Source organism: Dama dama, chromosome 9 (assembly GCF_033118175.1).
Source record: "Dama dama isolate Ldn47 chromosome 9, ASM3311817v1, whole genome shotgun sequence".
NCBI classification, from domain to species: Eukaryota; Metazoa; Chordata; class Mammalia; order Artiodactyla; family Cervidae; genus Dama; species Dama dama.
The window spans coordinates 23,730,481-23,749,733 of record NC_083689.1 but is presented as its reverse complement, the minus strand read 5'-3'; the positions used below and the strand labels follow the sequence as shown (position 1 = coordinate 23,749,733).

At 60.4% G+C, this 19,253-nt stretch overlaps 1 protein-coding gene across 9 annotated transcripts in view; it reads right to left on the bottom strand.

Annotated features, from left to right (window-relative positions):
• Window positions 1-4,294: 4,294 nt before the first annotated feature.
• The window catches only part of PIP5K1C (phosphatidylinositol-4-phosphate 5-kinase type 1 gamma), a 45,245-nt gene continuing 30,286 nt past the window's right edge, over window positions 4,295-19,253 (bottom strand). For 2 of the 9 annotated variants that reach the window (XM_061150690.1, XM_061150691.1), the window contains exons 8-18: window positions 18,520-18,725; window positions 16,759-16,842; window positions 15,896-15,944; window positions 13,836-13,920; window positions 12,879-13,040; window positions 12,021-12,159; window positions 11,871-11,903; window positions 10,584-10,688; window positions 8,768-8,888; window positions 8,236-8,335; window positions 7,492-8,059 (exon numbers count right to left, since the gene is read on the bottom strand). In XM_061150690.1, coding sequence (XP_061006673.1) covers window positions 7,722-8,059; window positions 8,236-8,335; window positions 8,768-8,888; window positions 10,584-10,688; window positions 11,871-11,903; window positions 12,021-12,159; window positions 12,879-13,040; window positions 13,836-13,920; window positions 15,896-15,944; window positions 16,759-16,842; window positions 18,520-18,725 — 1,422 coding nt within the window. In that variant the 3' untranslated portion in view covers window positions 7,492-7,721. The other 7 variants (XM_061150687.1, XM_061150692.1, XM_061150693.1 and 4 more) reach the window with 7 other exon arrangements.

The window sequence follows — 19,253 nt, the reverse complement described above, 5'->3', positions numbered from 1 at the left end:
CCCCATGCTGCGGGGACTTCGATCCTCCTTAACCTCTCCTCTGTCCTCAGTGTGGCCTAAGTGATGGACTCCTGCCGGACTGTAGCCGCCAGAATTTGGGATTCGTTCTTCAGGCAATACTAGGGGCAGGCCCAGGCGGGTCCTAGCGCTTTAGCGAGTCATAGGAGCAGTGGGCGGAGCAAATGCGAACGAGGACCTGTAAGGGGCGGGGCCATGGGCGGGACCAAGAAGCCGACCCAGAGAGGAAGAGCAGTCGGCATGGGAGGGGCCTAGGAGGCGTGGTCAAAGAAGGCGGGGTCTCTGGGGCGTGGCCTAGGAGGCGAGTCTTGGGGGCGAACTCTCGCTGGTCTTGAGGCGGGGAAGCCTCCAGACAGTAGGTTTAAATCCAGACTGCTCCAGGAGACGAGGGGTGGGAGCTGGAATGGAAGCCGAAAAGTCTTAGATGATGGGCTGACCCTCTTTGAGAGTCCTCATCATGCTACACCACTGCCAATACTTGTGTTTCCTGGATCAAGCTTTAAAAAATCATTTGCATAACGTCTTAAGTTCCTCATTAACTCATTTTATAGATGGGGAAATTGAGGCTAAGAGAGGGAAAGTCACTCCAAAACCCCGCCCCCAATGAGCCAGTGTAGCGCTGTGATTTGAACTTGGTGGCCCATCCGCCTTTGTCCTGTAGGTGCTGGCGAACCATGGGAGGGCTTTGAGCAGGGAGGGATGTAAGGGGTCTTTAGGTGGAGTCCCTGCAGGGCCATTAGAGAGGGGCAAGACCACAAAAGGGCGAGAGTGTCATCCCGAAGAGCTGGAGGAGGCCAAAGTCCTGCTCTGAGTTCCTCAAACCCCACCCCAGGGGATGGTGCTTAATTCTTTAAGCCAACTCTTTAAATGTGTAGAACACAACTTCCAGACACCATCCTAGATGCTAGCCTTGTATATTCTGCTTGGTGCTGCAGCGTGGGTTGGTGGTTGATGGCATTGAGGCAACCCTTGATAACTGCCTGTCTTGGGATGTGGGTTGTCCTGATGACAGGCTGGCCCAAAACGTGATTTTCCCCACCCGGATGCATCCTTGAGCATATCTCCTCTGACCATAAGGGGAACATAGTTGTGATCGCCTAGCCAACAAGCTGTGCCATCTGTGTCTGGGATCAAAACTGTGTTGCCAAGGGCTTGTTTACAGACAGGATCTTGTTTTCAATGCAGTGTTTCTCAAACTGGGAGTCAGGGAGAAATATTTTCCCCTTAAAAGGGGTCCATGCATTACTCAGTTTGATGGACTGGCAGAATAGTCTCTGGGGAGTGTGTGCTCCTGAGGTCAGCTTTTATTTACTTTAAAAAAATCTTTTCAGCCAGGCAGCATGTGGGATCTTAGTTTTCTGACCAGGAATCAAATCTGCGTCCCCTGAAGTGAAGTGCAGTCTTAACCACTGGCTTGTCAGGGGAGTCCCCTGCAGTCAGTTTTAAAAAATTTTTTTCCAAGCCAAAGTGGAAGCCAATGCTACTAAAGCATTTGAGTCCATTGTTGACCTTATTTATTGTGATTCTTACTAATGTTTCTTTGTGTTCTCCTTCAAACTCAGTCTTTAAACTCCCACCCAGACCACCAAAGAGACAGAGAGAGGTGGCTGATGCTTATTACCCGATTTATTAGAGATCTCTTCAACGTAAAAAGGGGTGGGGTGGGGTGGCAGGGATGGGGGCGGGAGGATCTGGGGCTGCATACGAGTGTTATGGGGCCAGCAGTGGCTGCGGTCACAGAGGCGCCCACGGCTCTGGGTTTGAGCGGGCCGGCGTCCTGCGCCCGAGGAGGCTGAGCCCCGGATTGTCACACACCAGACCACGGGGGCTGAGCACACGGGACCCCCAGTGAGATTAAGACACACAAGGTTTGCAGTTTTGTTGTGTTTGGAAATCAGTTGGGCCATTAAAAATGGGGTTGGGGTGGGGACGGGCGATGCAACCAAATCACCAGAGGTGACTGAGGGTGCCTGTTCTGGGGTGGGGACCGAGGGGCTGCGGCGACAGTACCATGGCAGGGGACCCCATGGGGATGGGAGTATTGCACTGAGCCAGGTGGTGGAGGAAGGGGGCGAGAGGAGGCTGAGGATGGCGGCTGGGAGGGGACACGCGGGAGGTCCCACCTTGTCAGTCTCAGGACACACCTTTCCCGTGTACAGTACGGCACGGCGGACAGTGCCCACATTCTCAGTGACAGCAGCTGTCAAGGACGAGCTGGGATGGATGAGCTGGGGCATCACCACCCAGGAGTTGGCAGATTTCTATCCTGGGGGTGGGATGACAGCTGGGTGGGTCCAGGGCCCTTACTGTTGGGGGTCTGGGGAAGGCCGTGAGTTCGCTGCATGTTATAAATAAGGTCTTGCCTTCCCACCCTCTCACCCTGACCATAAGCATATGCTTTCTGGCAGCCTAGTCCGAGGACCACCTTGCATCCATGTGACAGGTCTCTGAAAAAGGGACAAAAAAATACAACCAACACAAAGAGGACTCTGAAGGGGTATTCATGACTTAGCACGGGAATGAAAACATCATGATGTCCAGGAGGTTTGCAAATTTCTCCAAGTGAGCATCTGTCTGTGATTCACTCAGGAAAGCCCCGGGGCCCTGCTCACCGGCTCCAGGTGGCCGAGGGCGCCCTGGACATGGGGCCTACGGCTCTGGTCGTTCCCACGGGATGCACCGCATCTCTGCAGCCGGCCTTGGGGGCCTGGGCAGGGGCTCTGATGTCGGCATTGGGGTGACATAACAGTGGCTATTAAGTCATCTTCAGACCTCTGCCCATTCAGCCCACCTCCTCCGGGTGGGACAGGGCACCGACTGGGGACTTGTGCGCATGGGGCACTGTGGATGGTGCCTTGGTGGAAGTCCAGGTGAGGATGCCCCAGGGTCTGGACACACCCTCGTGGGTAGGAGGGGAGCAGAACACCTGCAGGATTTTTCTGATGGGTCCTCTTCCCTAAGCCTCGTGCTGTGGCATCCTTGGTGGCCCTGTGAGGAGAGAGCCCCCGGGGCACAGCCCAAGCAGGGGTGCAGCCAGCCAACAGGCTCCATCCAGGTGCACAAAGCAGACTGTGCCAGGGGAGGCGACGAGGGGCCCTCGTAGGAAAGGACAGCAGTGTACATAGCTTGCAATGAACTTGAAAATTAGATCCTGGCTTGGCGGGTTCTCCAGACATCTCAGGCTCCACCAGGGAGGCAAAGGTGGGAGTTCTTCTGCAAAGTGCAACTTCTACTCCACTCTGGCTCCCAGCTCCTCCCACGCAGGGCCAGGTGGGTCAGGTGAACAATCCCTGATGCGTCCCTCTCCGGAGGCAGGCAGGAGAGACCCTGCAAAGCTGTCAGCTCCAGCAGTCGCCTATGGACGCAGCGGGGCCCCTGGCAGTCGCCCTGTGGGGCTCTGGGCCCAGAAGTGGGACCATATAAAAAAAACATTGTTTTTTTACCAAGAATTTCTTGTCCTATCCTTCACTCGGTACAGATGTCTCCATCATTTGAGAGAGGATACCCACCTCAGTCCTTTTACAGGAGGGGGTCTGGTCTTCTAGCCCTGGCAGCCTGCCTCGGGGGGCTCCCCTTCAGGACACAGACCTTGGGAAGTCCCAGGGCCTCAGTGCCTGGCTGCCTTTTCCTGGCTCAGCCCGTCTTCCAGAGGAGAGTGAAGCCCACAGCCCTGAGCTCCACTGAGTCAGGGCAGCTAGGTGTCCACATGGAGGTTCTCATCACGCCTGGGGATTCCTGCTCACGGTCACAGGGGAAGCAGGTGGTGGGAGACAGATGCTGAGAGATGGCAGGGCCACTGGTGAAAGCCATCCCCAGCCACCACTGTGCTGCCCTCAAGGATGGTGTCCAGCTCTCTCGGCCCAAAAACCTGAGCCAACAGTGCTTGGCAGTCGCAGTGTGCAGCCTCCAGAGGCACCCTGGGGAACACGGTGGTCCTTCTGTCCTAGGGGCCTGTCCATCCTGGTCCAGACCTACAGTGGATTCTGCTGGGGTGCAGTTCCCTCAGCAAAACATGCAAGCACAGCAATGAACCAAAAGTGCAGTGAAATAGAGTTTCTTCTTTTCCATTGTGGGTTTTTTTTTTTGCCTTTTCCTTTTTCTTAAAAAACACACACGTGTGTGCTACCATGTCTGTGCAAAGAATAAGGACCCAAAATAAATACATGATCGGAAATGCAGGAGGGTTCACAGTATCAGGCGTAGGTAGTTGTCGGGGAGCCAGGGCAGGGCAGGCCGTCTGGATGGGGGTCACTCAGCAGCCAGGAGTGTCGGTGTCGTCAGGGGAGGACGAGGGTGAGGGCTGGCTGCCAGGCGGGCATCTCCCGAGCTCTGGGCTGAGCGAGGCGGGCAGTGCCTCCAGGAAGCGGCCGGGGCAGCAGCGGGCACTCGGCTCCGGGTCAGTGTCTGCATAGGAATTACTGCAGAGGCAAGGGGGTGGGTGAGCTCGTGGTGGGCTGGGGCCAATCCCCACCCGCCCGGCCTCCCGTGGCTAATGTCACAAGCCAGGGACCCCAGGAGCCGTGAGGGCTGGACACAGGCCATGGTGCGGCAGAGCCCGGCTGCCCCTCCCGCTGGAGACCTCAGTTTCCCCATCGGTCCCAGAGGTGTCTGGGGGTCAGGCCCTCAGGCCCTCCAGGGCCAAGGCCGTGGTCTGAGCCCCGAGTGGGCCCGGCTGGCCAGCCATGGGCTCACTTACTGTGTCGCTCTCGCCGTCGGAGGCAGGCTGGGCCTGAGTGCTATAGTGAAGCGGGGAGTACACCCAGCTCCTCTCATCGGTGGGCTGCAGGGCGGGTGGGCGGGCGGGCGGGCGGCACGTGCAGGAGGGGCGCAGAAGAGCAGGGTGCGAGGAGGCGCGAGAGGCGACAGGGAGGAAGGAAGGAAGAAACAGAAATAAAAGAGAGGGACCCCCAACGTGGGACGAGTGGGCGGCTCAGCCCCTGTGCCCTCTCCCTGACAGGACCTGCCCCAACCTGGATGGCCCTTGGGCCTGGTGGGGCGGGGGCCGGGCCTCCGGGGCTGAGTGGCCAGAGCGTGGCAGGGGGCGGGGTTGGCAGCGGGAAGCGGCGCGTGGGTCAAGGCAGAGCCGGCACAGCAGGAGGGGGAGGCGGGCGGGGCTCAGTTTGCTCTGCTGTCCACCCACCCCTGGCCCCCTAACCTCTGCCCTAGCCTGGCAGCACCCCAGCTTCAGGCCTGCCTACCACTGGGGACTGCCAGCTGGAGCAGCACCCTGGGGACCCACTGCAGGGGGGGTCCTGGGTGGTAAGGGCACAGGGTGGAGCCCACTTCCTGCCCCGGAACACACAGACCTGCTCCGGGACCGAGGCAGGTGCCCCCCAGAGAGCAAGCAGCAGAGGCCTCTCTGCCCCATGCCTGGGGCACAGGGACGCCTTCCTGGGGAGGGGCACAGGCAGAGTGGGGATTGGCCACCAAGGGGCCCCTGGGTCTGGCAGGGGCAGGCTGATCTTTCTCCAGCCGTGTCTGGGCACGGGTCCCAGGCTGGGCTCAACTAGGGGGAGAATGTATACTTCCCCAGCCCCCCTTGCCCTTCCTAGGTCTGCCCTCACCACCAGAGGCCTCTTGGGCCTGGCAGCTCCCTTGGGGTTCCCCAGCCACCTTCTTGTCTTTCCTCTTTCCCCCCACTGCACGCCGGCCTTCAACACCCCACAGCCTGTTACTTCCACCCCAGCCAGAGCACACACCTGTCCTAACCACACCCCCCTGGCTGTCTTATGGCCCCTAAACCCACCACGGCCCCCCAGACCCAACCGTCCTTGGCCCGGCTGGGAGGATCATCAGCAACCAGACTCTGCCCTCCTGCCCCTTGGGGTCTACCTGTTCCAGGTACCTACACAGCCCCTGCCTCTACACCTGCTCCACCCGACTTTCCCCACAGCTCACAGGCCACGATGGTACCCACGTGGACCCAGAAGGCCCAAGAAGGCTGTGTCCCCACGTGGGCGGGTTCCCACAAAGGCACCCAGAGGTAGGGCAGCAGGGTGAGACTCAGTGCAGGCCCTGCTCGTGCCTTCAGGGGGTTGCAGAGCCACAGAACCCATGTCTGGCCACGTGGGAGCCCAAGGCGCAGGTACAGGCCTGTCTGTGGCCACAGCAGATGCTGACGCTGGGGTAGTGGCCCTGCTGGGCTCAGAATGTGGGTGACACAGGGGTCCCCAGGAACCCTGTGATGAGCTGGCCCTGGGTGACCCACACAAGTTGAGTCCAGGACATGCCTGCCCCGCACAGCAGGCCTTGGGGTCCAGCCTTCCTCCTGCCACTCCCTTGCCTCCCTCTCCACCCATCAGCCCCCAGTATCTGATTCTGTGGTGCCCCAGTGAAGATAGCCCTTCCTCTTCCACCTCCCCACACCCCAGGTGCATCTCAGAGCCCGCCTGACCCCTTCCAGATGGCCTTTGCCACTGGCTCCCCTCCCCATGGCCCTTGGGCACCAGGTGTCCCCAGCTCTGGGACCATCTCTGGGGTGCAGTGTCCCCGGCTGGACCAAGCGTGGAGGGGATCTCCCCTTTTCAGGCTTGCTCAGCAGCACATGACACCTAGCAACACTCAGAGAAATGACTGATGGGGCTGGAGCGTGGCCTCTGAGGAGCCTCTGCTTGAGAACACAAAGGCTCGCGTTAGATCTTTGCCCTGTTCTGCCCACTGAGTGCTGTGTGCCTCTGGGAGGTCAGCTGGCCTCTCTGGGCCCCCTGTTTACTGCTCACGATGACAATAACGAGCACTAACAATGCCACTGCCACACAACATCCCCACAGCATCCCAGATACGCCGGGTGGACAAGTGTTTATTAGACATACGCCTGAAGTTTGGGACCTAGATTTTGTCTACACTACATGCTCGTGGGCTACCTGGGGAGCCAGGGTCTGTTTCTCCATCTGTGAAATGGGTACAGAGACACCAACTCCTCTCTCCTGTAATTAAGAGCTTGGCTTTGTGGTCCTTCCGCTGACCTGGGAGGAGGTCACCCCCTTCAGGGGACAGACGCTCCAGGAGTGCTGTCAGCAGCAAGATCTGAACAAGTGGGAGCTGTCCACGTGACACGCCCCTGACCCAGGAGTGCTGGGACGAGGGGCAGGGGTGGCTGGGGGCTGGGGGTCAGATGCCGACCCTGCCATGGCCAGGCTGTCCCTGGGAGCCACAGTGGTGTGCCCGCAGGTGCCATGACGCCCAATTCAGCGGGCAGTAAACGTCCCCACAGGACGCCCACAGCCCAGCGCCCCATGCGGGCCAGCGTGGCCGACCTCAGCCGCAGTGATGTTTTCCCCACGTCCCTTCTTGGAGGAAGAGGGACCAGGACTTGTGGCTCCCTGCTGCCCAGGGCGCGGGGTGGGGCCTGGCTCCCTGGAGGCCTGCCGTGGTCACTTACAGTCCCTGAGGAGCTCAGCGTCACGGCCCGCAGTCGGCGATGCCGGGGAGAGTAAATCCAGTACCTCCCATCGGTGAACTGGGCGGGCCGGGCGGGCGGGGGAGGAAGCAAACAGAGGACAGGATGAAGTGATAGGACGAGGCCACGGGAGTCTGGCGGGCGGGCAGGCGGGGAGGGCATCGGGCGGGGCAGGTAAGCTGTGCCAAGCGGGAAGAGGGGGTTGGTGTCCCACTGGCTTTCTTCTCTGCTGCATGCCGGGCCTGGCTGCAGATCCGGGTTTCACGCACCTGACTCCTGACAGGACAGGGCCCCTGGGGCCACCTCACACACAGATCCAGAGGATGGGACAGGTCAGCCCCGCTGGGGTGGGGGTCGGGGGGAACACAGGGTGCACGCGCTTGATGCCCTGCAGGCCAGGCAGCATTGGCTTGGGGACTGAGAGCAGGGGGTTGTTAAGAAGCAGCGATGTCAGCAGGAGGGCCAGGCTCACCCAAACAGCCCCGAGGCCCAGCACTGGGCAAGGGCAGGGTTGGGGGTCACAGGTGAGAATCAAAGTCTGGGAAGAGGACAGCAGGCGGTGCTGGTGTTTGGCCCTCTCTGCTGTAATCAGGACCATCTGATCCCGGAGCGGGGCATCCTGGGGAGATAGCTCAGGACCCGCTGTCAGGGGTGGGGCGGTCACTGGACTGGGCTTTGCGGGCTCCCAGGCCCCCCAGGACCCCCTTCATCCAGGTTCCTGCCTGCCTGTGGGAGGTGTGAGGGGGAGGAGATGGCCAGCTCTGGAGGGAGGTCCCAGGTACCCAGGGAGGGCCCCCTCCTGCTCTGACAGACCCCACCTTGTCCAGGAGCAGCTGTGCATCCTCGTCCCTTGAGGCCGGCAGCGTGGAGCCCACCTGCCCCGGCCTCCCTAAGCACGGAGCCTGCCCGCTGTACCCACTACCGGTGAGAGAGAAAGTGTGTGTCATGCCAGCCCCACGGTCAGCCTGGGCCTCCCCTCGGGCCAGGGGGCTGAGCACACCGGGACTCCAGACGCCTCCCCAGGCCCCGCTGGGCGCAGGGCCAGACGTGGGCACGAGGCTGGGGAGGATGGCGGGGGCAGGGCGCTGCCGCATCACCTGAGAGTGAGCTAGTGTGAGAAGGTGAGCACACACTCGTGCCTGCGCCTGAGGGAGGCACCTGCAGGTGTGCACGAGTGCCGTGAGCGTGCAACGCGTCCGTGGGAGTGTGTGAGGGAGTGGCGCGCCCGTGTGTGAACGGGGTGGACACGAGCGTCCGTGGGTTTGTACGGGCACGTCTACACACACGTAAGCACAAGTGAGCGCGGGTGGTCGAGGGTCCGGCGATGGGAGGAAGCCCTGGGGGACTTACAAAGTAGATGTCCGTGGCGGGCGCGTCTTCCTCGTCTGAGGCCTGGCTGGCGGGCTCGGAGGCCTGGCTGGCGGTTTCCGCTTCGACAGCGGCAGAGGCACAGGCTGGGGACGCCCCCTCCCTGGGGACACGGGCAGGACATGGGAGTCCCGGGCGGGCTCTGGAAAGCACGCATCTCCCCCCTCCACAGCCCGGACCCTCCCCACTCCTTCCATCTCTCATGGAGACCACAGACGCAGGAAGTTCAACGGCAGGGATGGGTTCTGCCTGACACATTCTGGTTCCCCCACAAGACAGAACACCCCCAAGCACCACTGCCACCAAGGGAACCAGGAGCCTGGCTCCGAGCAGGTGGCCTGGCCCCCTCCACTCACTCAGGGGCACGCCTGTGGGCAAATCCCCGCCTCACCACTCACTCGCTGGGCAACCATTAGGACTACCTTCTTTCTCAGGGCCTCAGTTTCCTCACCTGTAAAGTGGGACACATACCTGCCCCTGAGGGGCCAGAACCTTTTGCTCCTCTTTCCAGGACACTTGCTAGGTGCCAGGCCTGTTGGAGGGCCTGCTGTCCTGTGTTGTTGATTTGCTCAGCTGTGTCTGACTCTCTTGGGACCCCATGTACTGTAGCCCACAGGCTCCTCTGTACATGGGATTTCCCAGACAAGAATACCAGAGTGGGGTGCCATTTCCTTCTCCAGGGCATCTTCCAGACCCAGGTAACGAACTCACGTCTCCTACATTGGCAGATGGGTTCTTTACCACTGAACCACCAGGGAAGCCCCTGTCCTGTGTTACAGATGAGGCAACTGAGGCACAGAGTGAAGGTGGGGAATGTGCTGGAGGCCACGGCTGGCGGCCACGCAATTAGTGAGAAATTCACTTCTCGGATGAGGAGCTCAAAACCTAATAAAGTTAGAAATAAGTACCAAAAAGGTAAACAAAAAATCTTAAACACTTGAGAGACACCCCTGAAATGCCTCAGTCCAGGGTCTTGCCCTCAGCACTGTTGACAGTGGGCAGGTCATTCTTTATGGGGGGCAGTCCTGGGCACAGTGGGGTGTAGGGCAGCCTCCCTGGCCCCCACCATGATGCCAGCAAACCCCCGAGTCATGACCACCAGAGATGTCCCCAGACATCACCCACTGTCCCCTGAGGGCAGAATCACCCTCAGGTTGTTGAAAGCCACTATCTTAATTCAAAGAGGAAATTAAAAAAAAGAAGAAGAAAATTACTACCCATCTGTACCTGAGCCAATATAAAAAAACTGCTTCATGTCAAACCCATGGCACATGGCAATAGCAGCACTCAGAGAAAAACACATAGCCCGAAGGGCCTCATTGTTAAAGAAAAGAAGGAACTTAAGCACTCAACCTACACTGGAAAAAAGAAACAAGTGAAAAACAAACCAGAAGCAGCTAGAAAGAAGACATTACTGGTGAGTTACAGTGAATGAGATAAAAACAGAACACAACAGGGGACCAAACTTAGTTTTTGAAAACCTCGTAGGTTACTGTCGTGCAAGCCCCGACAAAGCCAAGAGGATGCAGAGAGGAAATGTGGCAAGAAAAGTGGCCTCAGATGACAGGGCGGCTCTGAGTCCTGGAGGAGGAAACCCTTCCCGGAGGGAAAGACCCACACTATTCCTGGCCGTCCGTGCCCCCTTCCCAAGCTGGAAGCCCCATTCCCACCCCTAGCTTGCATACTACTTTTCCCAGTCCGCCCTGCGGCCAGCTGGCTACATGACCACGCTCGGCCAATGCGATGAGGGCAGAACCCGAGACCAAGAACTAGTCAATCTACTGTGGGGACCACTCACCCTGCATCTTCCTCCTTGGGGACCACGATCTCCACGCTGCACGCAGGCTCCACCTGCACCGTGATCTGCTGTAGGTCCTCCTCCGCGTGCGTCTCCTCCTGGGGCCTGGAGGCAAAGGGAAGCCGCACCTCAGTTTCCCTCCTCACCCCCCTCCGCCCTGGAAGTGCCTGCTGAGCTCCAGGCTGGTGTCAGTTTCCAGTCGCGGTAAGAAGCCTGGAGCTCCAGGAGGTGCTATCTCTGGGCGACTTTGGACCAGGGCCCTGAGCTGGCCCAGTTCATATCTGGTCCCTGGCTGTTCTGCCCACCTGGGGCTGCAAGAGGGCAGTGACTGACCATCCACCTGGGGCTAGCCTGTGACTCTGGCAGCAGCCGGGACATAATGAGTGAATGGGGGTCTGGATCCTGCCCACCCCCTGGGGGCAGCTAGGCACCTGCCTGGGGCCTGCACTAGGGGGCTGGGGTGGTCCTGGGGTTCCAGGCCTAGATCCCTGATGTAGGTCGGTCAGAACATGCCAGCAACCGGGTGCACAGATGGCACACCTCTCTGGATGGCAACACCGGAGAACAGACGGGTGGCTGACATCAGAGCAGGTAGCTGGACAGAGGGTGACGCACATGACTTTTTTTCCAACTGGTAGAAATTACTGCCCCCTGAAAACTAATTACAGAAAACAACCCCTCTTTAGTCCAGTCCTGTTATAAGATCAGACAACTTGGAACAACCCACATGCCCGGGAGGGCAAGTCATAGCCTGTTAGAGAAAGGGGACCAGCATCTATCTACTCCACCTGTTCACATAGGTGACCTGCCGCCAGCAGTTGACACAGCAAAGGGCAGGGCGCCCAGAGTGCATACTGGTTGAAATGAGAGGGAGAGACAGGCCCGAATGTGTGTCTCTTTGTATATTCACAAACGTCTCTGGCAAGAGACAAAAAAACCCGTCCGCGGGTTACTCCCAGAGAGGGGAGCGGGCATGGGGCAGGGGGCAGGCTTTTCTGTTTTTCTATTTGTATTTCTTACAATAAAAATATTAATAAGAAAGAGAGAAAGAATAACCAACAGGCAAGTGTGGGAGATGAGTCCGCTGGGTACCGAGGTGGAAGACAGATTCCGAGTGACCCGAGATTCTCTGTGCTTTTAGAGCCTGACTTGAATCTGTGCTCAGAATGGCGTGGTCAGAGAGGAAGGGCTCTGGTGGGTAAGGCAGAGGAGGGATGGGGCAGGCGGTAGTAGGGGAGATGGGAGAAGAGACAGGAGAGAATGAAGAGGGCTGGGGTCTCATCTCACCGGCCATCCTGTCCCGAGGACTGTGTGCGCCGCCTGCAGAGAGACCGCGAACACGTGGAAAAGTGGGATGAGGCCCCTCCCAGTCAATGTCCTGCCCACCCCACGACCCCGCCCATCCCGTGGCCCAGGGACATGGTCAGGTCTACTCACCTGTACCGTGGCTGCTCCGACGACTCCGAAGGGGACCGCTCTGGGATGGAGAGGGACGTGGAGGACAGGGTCGTGGCGATGGAGGCGGTGGTGGCCTCCTCAAAAGATGGCGGCGTGCAGGGCAAGAGGTCCGGCCGGCCTATGGGGAGGAGCAGGTGGGTACTTGTGCAAGCCAGGCACCCAGGGCTGCTCCTGGGAGGCCTCTGAGCTCTACCTGCAACCTGGCTCACCCCCAACTATCCATGCCCTCTCTCTCACCCACCACCTCACACTGTTGTCCCGGCCAGCTTAAGGAGGGGAAATATGCTCCAATTTCCCCCTGGTGTAAGGCCTTCCAGTACCTATCCCCTGTTCTCAATTAAAAACTCCCCTCAGGGTCCTGCTCCACTGGCCTCTCTGCCTCGCTCTGCTTCAACCACACACACTTCTCGCTGTTCCCCGGACACCCACAGGCTAGGCCCCATCCTGCCCCCCAGGCCTTTGCACAGGCAGTGTCTCCCTTCCTTGATGCTCCCCCACACCACGCCTGCCCCTCCCTGCCTGGAGCCTCTGACCCAGGAGATGGGAGGGACCTTCCTGAACATCAGGCTGACCCCATTAAGCACTTCATCCCCCCAGGTCTCTGTGCATCTCTGATGTAACGGGAGCCTGTCACCTAAGGGTCGGGGGTGGGGGGTGAATTCTGTGCTCAGCTCTCACTGTGGCTCTTCCAGGGGCCCAGGCCCAGCTGCTGCCCACGTCTCAGCTGCAGATCTTGAGCTGAGGCGGGTGACTGTGACCCAGCCCCTCCCATCCAGGTTGGCCCAGCACAGGGGCCCCTCCCTTCTCAGCCCCCTTGTCTCCCAGCCACCTGCTCACCCTCGTCCTCCAGTGTGGGGTAGCTGCGGGCCCCCCGCAGGTCGTACTGTGCATCCTCCCGCTCGCTGGGGATCTGGCTGGCCGAGAAGGCGGCCGTGGGCCCCAGGGGCTTGACGGCCAGCAAGGCACCACGGCCCTTCTTGGACGGTGAGGACTTCAGGGCTGTGGAGGGAGGGCGGCTGGTGCTGGGGAGCCCGAGCCCCACAGCAGCACCCAGACAGGGCCCCACAGCCCCCAGAGCCTCCTCTGTACCAAAGCCTGGCGGCCCCACTGCCCCACCTCAACCTGTCCGCCAACACCCTTCGCTCTTGCTCTCGGTAGGGGAAGCCTGCCCTACGTTCCAGCTGGCTTGCCAGCAGGGGCAGGGTGGGGGTGCAGGAGCCCAGGTGCCCTGTCCTGCCCACTGGCAGAGATGGGATCCCAGGGACCCAAAACTCCCACTCTAGCCCCCTGGAAACAGCAGTAGGATCAGCAGCTGCCAATGTTTACTTAGCACTTTGGGGCCTGAGCCCCCGAGTCTCAGCCTACCTGACTCTCAGACATGGAAGCCAAGGGCCTGGTTACCATCCAGGCTGCATGGCTTTGGGGCCCCCGAGCCCCCATTTGCAACAATGGGTCAAAGGAGGCAGGAAAATCCTGACACACCTTCCACACCACCCTGGCCCCACCAAGGCCTGTCACCAGCCTCTCCTGCGCCTCCGGTGGCCGCTGCCCCACACACAGTAGGTGCTCAGTTTGCCTTACACAGCCATCCAGTCCCGGAGGCTGAGGACTGCCTGGGTCCCCAGCTCTATGCCACATCCCAGAGGGGCCACCCCAGCTGCCCTGTTCCCTGGACCAAGTCCCTGACTATGTCCTAGGGCTGGTGAACGGAGGACCAGGACCCTGGGTTTACCCTGCTCTTGACCTCCCACCCTTCTCCCTCTGCACCCCCACCCAGAGGGCCTGGGCACTCACAGGAGTTCTTCCGGAAAACCGTGTTGCTCATGAACTTGAAGAAGCGCTCGGCATAGAAGCTGGGCCGGTGGACGGAGACTGTGTCCTGGGAAGGGAAGGGGGGCCTGAGGGCAGGCAGGGGATGACGGCTGGGGTGGGGCCCGTGGGAGCCCCCGTGTCAGGGCTGGTGTATCACCTTGGTGGGGATGGGACCCCAGGAACCGGTAGTGGTGGCAGAGACAGGGAAGCAAGGAGATGGTTTCGTGGTAACGGTGTCCGTATTTTTAATTGTTGACCCTCATGAATAAAATGGCTATTCAAAGAGGTAACTGAATAAACATCAAAATCAAGAAACTGCAAAGAATCTCTAGAGCTGGGGGTGGAAGGAGAGTGCAGCTGACCCTGCTGCAAAGGAAGGCTTTGTCCTGGGGGCAGGCAGACCCGGCTCCTGCATGCATGGCGGGGCGGCCCTGGCCACGCACTGCTCGTCGGCGCCCTCGGGTGGACCTGAGCCTGCTGGGCAGGCCAGGACGCAGGGTTGGGATGCCTGTGAGGCAGGGAGCCCGGCACACAGTTGGGGCGCCATACTGTAGGGCCCCTGGGTGCACACCCTGGCTGTCCCTGGATCCAGTCTGCTCACTTGCTATGGCATTATCTCCCCAGCACTGCTGATCGCAGGCCGGTCGTTCTCTGGGGGTCCATCCTACGCCCTAGGGTGGTGCCAGCATCCCTGGTCCCCACCCACTAGATCCAGTGTGACCACCAGAGACGTCCTCAGACACTGCCTGGCAGCCTCCCCCGGCTATAACGTAACAGAACGCATCTGGACACAGGGCCTCTCTCCCATCCTGGCCTGCCCTGAGGTGGTCACATGGCCTCGGGGACTCGTCCTGGTTGATGGTGAGTGAACAAAGACAGCAGAAGAGTCTCTCCGCCCCAAGAGGAAGATGCCTCTCTCTCTGGCTGGAACCAAAATGGGGGCTGCCATCTGGGCCAGGGCCCAAGGGCAATGCCTGGGGCGTACGGGGACACACAGGAAGAAGCTGGCCCCCAGTACTGTGGCGCCACCCTACCAGTCTCAGGTTTCACATACCTGGATGGTTACTTTTTTTGGGCTATGGTGCATGCATGGCAAGCGGGATCTTAGTTCCCCAACCAGGGACTAAACTTGTGCCCCCCATGATGGAAGCTTGGAGTCTTAACCACTGGACTGCTAGGGAAACCCCTGGATGGTTACTTTGATGTTTGGGTCCCTCTGGAGCTGACTTCGATCTTCTGAGAGGGTTACGACCCCTCCATCTGCTTTCCCCTCTGCTGTGGGTTCACCGCACAAAAGGGTTTCTGGCCAGCCCCACCCAGGAGGGAACATTCTGAAAGCTCCCCCGGACCCTCAAAACACTGAGGCGTAGTGGGGGAGGCTGTTGGGACCTTGGGTTTTGCAGACTGCACACACACAGACAGCCCTCAGCACTCAAGAACGAACTGGCCTGTGGAAGCTACAGCGGGAGAGGCCTCTGCCTAAGGGTCCACAGCTGGACTAGGGCCACAGATGGACAGTTTAACCCCAGCAGTTGGTCCTCACAGTATTTTACACTTTGAAGTAATTCACTGCAAGGGTTTACGGGTAGGCTGTGCTCACAGGAAGACACGAATTTCCAGCTTTTTTTTTAACAACTGAGCCCAACTGTGTAAGCAGGCCCAACCTGCAGGGTCAGCAGGGTCAGAGCTGTGCAGTGCTGCCCAAGACCCCCTCCATACCACACACTTCCAGAATGTTCCCTGCCTGACTGGCCCCTGACTTTCCCAGCCTGTCCTCGCTTCTAACTCACTTGGGGCCCCCAGTCCCGTCCCTCAGGAAGCCTGTATGCTAAGCCTGTACCCTCACAGATGGCTCGGGCCCCTGGTGCAAGGATCCCATGGCTGCCTCACTGCCTTGTCTTGGCCCTGAGCCCCTGGCCTGTTACTGTGGCTCCAGAAAAATGGATGTGTCCCTCGGCTCTTTAGCACCCAGGTCTGGGCCAGGGTGATGGTCAGGATGTTTGCGGATGGCTAGACAGAATGAACAAGTGGAGGATGCTCACGCCATCGTGGACGAGAGCCTTCCAGGTGTGTTCCAGCTTCTTGATGAACCTGCAGAGGAGAAAACGCCCAGGACATCAGCCACACCTCCAGGTCCGGAGGAGGTCTCTTCCAGGCGAGCTCATCCCAGGGCACACAGGTAGTCTCCAGGGACCTTTGCGGTCATTATGACTGGGAACGTTCCTGGCATCAAGGGGGCAGAGAAGCCCTGGTCGAGAGGAACCAGGCCACCTGCTGCACCAGTCAGAGGCCACCCTGCTCTTTCCAGGCCCCTCGACCCCTCCCCACTGGCTGGCTGCTCCCATTGCTGCTACTCTGCAGGAGGAAGTGGGAAGGCTGCGGGACGTGGCCCTCCATGGGGGACAGAGCCCGCCCTTCCTTGCTCCCTGGGCCAGGCTGAGCCTGTCTCCTCCCTGCTGCAGGGAGCGCCCAGTGCCTCAGCCATGCCCCTGTACCACACCTGGGCTGGGGAGCACACTGCTGCCTCCAGGCAGCCCCCCCAAACGCCTCTGGGCTGCAGGGGGAAGGATATCCTCCTTGATACACACGCCTGCCCTGGGATGAGCTCTGGCTGCCTGCCCTGGGCTGTCTTGCCCACCTTGCCCCACCCGGGTCTCCACAGAAACCCTCACCCATTGCTTGGAAAGCTGCCTGCTCTGCTCCACGCTGGGAGGGAGACACCAGCAGGAGATAAGGTAACCCAGTCTTGGCACATAGCAGGGCCCACAGTCAGCCAGTGACACCCCACTCTCTACCCTGCCCTGTGCCAGCCCTGACCTATCCCCAACCAGGCTCTCACTGGGGAGTGGGGAAGTCGGGCCAGGGGCATGCACCCAGCCCGGCAGGATGGGGGGCAGTGACCCACCTGTAGGACTGCAAGATGTCGATGATTCCGATGTGCAGAAGCAGCCGCTCTCCTCGACCATTCACAGCGGGGATCCCCCCCATCCTGAGGAGAGGGGTCAAGACTGTCAGCACCCATGGAGCCAGCCCAGGGATGAGCCCTGTCTATCAGGAGCACAGGCCGGAGGCAGCCTAAAGCCCCAAGCCAGGGGTACCTGGTCTGAGCCTTAATGGCACTGAGACAGAGGGATGAGCAGGCAGGAGTGATGGAGCTCAGGGCTTGAGGATCCACACACTCCCTGTAGGTGGCCACCTGGCCGGGCCCCCGGAGAGGGGCCTGACACCTGGGAAGGCCACCACGAAGAGGGATCGGGTGGCCTTCCTGGCCTGCTCACTGAGTCAACGCGGGCCAGAGGCTGCCCAAGGGTCCGGGCAACGAGACTCAAGTACACGCATACCCACACGTGCACACGCGGAGCTTGCACACATACACAGGTGCATGCACACCCACACGTGCACACGCGGAGCTTGCACACTCACACACGCACATAGGTGCATGCACGAGCACATACACACCCAGGCAAGGCTGGGCTTCGGGCGCAGGCTGGGGAGTTAAAGCCGCTGCAGCCCCAGGCCAAGCCCACCCGTGCAGTTAGTGGGGCCCACGAGGCAGCAGCTTCCTGCACGCCCAGGCCCCCCACAGGCTCTGCCAGCCGCACTCCACACTGCGCTCACCTTCGCACCTGCCGTCTCGCCTGGCCTGGCACCAACCCTACAAATGCCAGACGGCTGAGCTCTGGGCCCACTCAGGTCCCCCCCACTCATTCCAGGCGGGCCCTTCAGCTGGTGGCCCAGTTTGGTGGCCGAGCTTTAGCCTGTCCCCCAGCTGGCTGTGCACTCTGATGGCTACCACCCCCTGCAAGGACTGGACAAGGTCTGGACGTGGAGGGTCCAGCCAGCTCCCATGTGGTTTGTGCATGGTGATACAGGGTCAATTGTGACACCTGTCTACAGCAGCAGTTCCCATCGGGGGTGACCGTCCCTGGGGACACTGGTGCTGTCTGGGGACAGTCGTGATTGTCACAACCATGGTCAGGAATGCTGCTCCACCCCTCACAGTGCCCGGGACACCCAAAGAGTGACCAGGGCCTGCATGGGGTGGGGGTAGAGATGCCCCGTGAGTCTGTCTCTGTGCCTGAGCCCCGAGGGCAGGACCAGGTTGGCTGTTTGGGGGGTCAGAGGGCACACTCTCCTCTGGACCGTTTGACCTGGCTGCTCCCACAGCCACCTGGCATCACTAGGGAAGAAACGTTCTCAGCCCCCGCACCCCTCCTCCCCGGGGTCCCGGGCAGGGATCTTGCTGTGAAAGGGTCCCTCGTGCCCAGCCCTTTCCACCTCTCCTGGCTGCCTTCCAATACCTTTCCAGCTTTGCTGCCTATGGTGAGGCTTTAACTCCCCTGGGTCCAGGGCGGGGGTACCTGTGTTTCCCACAGGGCTGGCCAGTGACCTCCGCCTACTGACTGACTGAGTCGGATGCCAGGGTCAGAACACCCAGCCATAGCTGTGCACCCAATATCTAACTCGCAGGGCCCAGGGGGTGGGGATGGGTGGGCACTGCTGGCTTACAAACCAGAAACCAGGAACCTGCCAGGTTCTGGACTTGGCCTTGTCCCTCTCACCTTCCTCAAGGCTCCCCCTCCTCCTCCCCCTTGCCTGCTTCTCGCCTGGCAAGGGAGCCGGGGCAGAGATGAGAACTGAAAGCCCCACCAGCCCCAGCACCTACGTGTCATCTGTCTCGATGGCCTCCCCGCGTGCGGCGCCACCCTGGATGGACTCCATGGCTGTGGAGTAGAGCGCCTTCTGGCCCAGCGGCCGCTTCTCGTCAGCTGTGCTCTGGGCGCCCTCAGCCTGCCGCTCGCGCTCCTGCTGGTCGATGTTGTGGACGCCCAGGAGCAGGCTGTAGTCCATGATCTTGAAGCTCTCCAGCACCTGCGGGAATAGAGGTCAGGGGTCGGCTGACTCTGTCCCGGTACCGTGACCCTGGCTGGTGCTGAGCCTGAGCTGCATCCAGGTCTGTGTCCACCGAGTCCCCACGGCCAGGTGGGGAGGTGCTCATCCCATTTTACCAATCAGGTGAGCAATAGGCCCAAGCGGGTAAATGGACCACGGTGGGTGGGCCTGGGGCATGGCTCCTGACCTGAGGTCAGGGTGCCTCCGAGCCAGCCCCACACCCCCACCCCTGCCCGGGTTCAGAAGCCCGGTTTACTGGCCACCCCACCCAGCTTCAGACCATGAGGTGCAGCCCAGGACGTGGACACATGGACACTGGGGATGGGGCCTGGAAGCCGTGGGACCCAGAGATGGCTGGTGGTTTTCTGAGGTGTCTGGGAGCCAGGGGTGCAGGGCAGACCCTGGAGGACCCAGGCCTGACCTGAACCCCCTCCAGACCTCCGTATCCTCGCCTTTGAGTCCAGTGAGGGGCGGGGTGGACCACAGTAGCAAGGCCTGGGAAGAGCC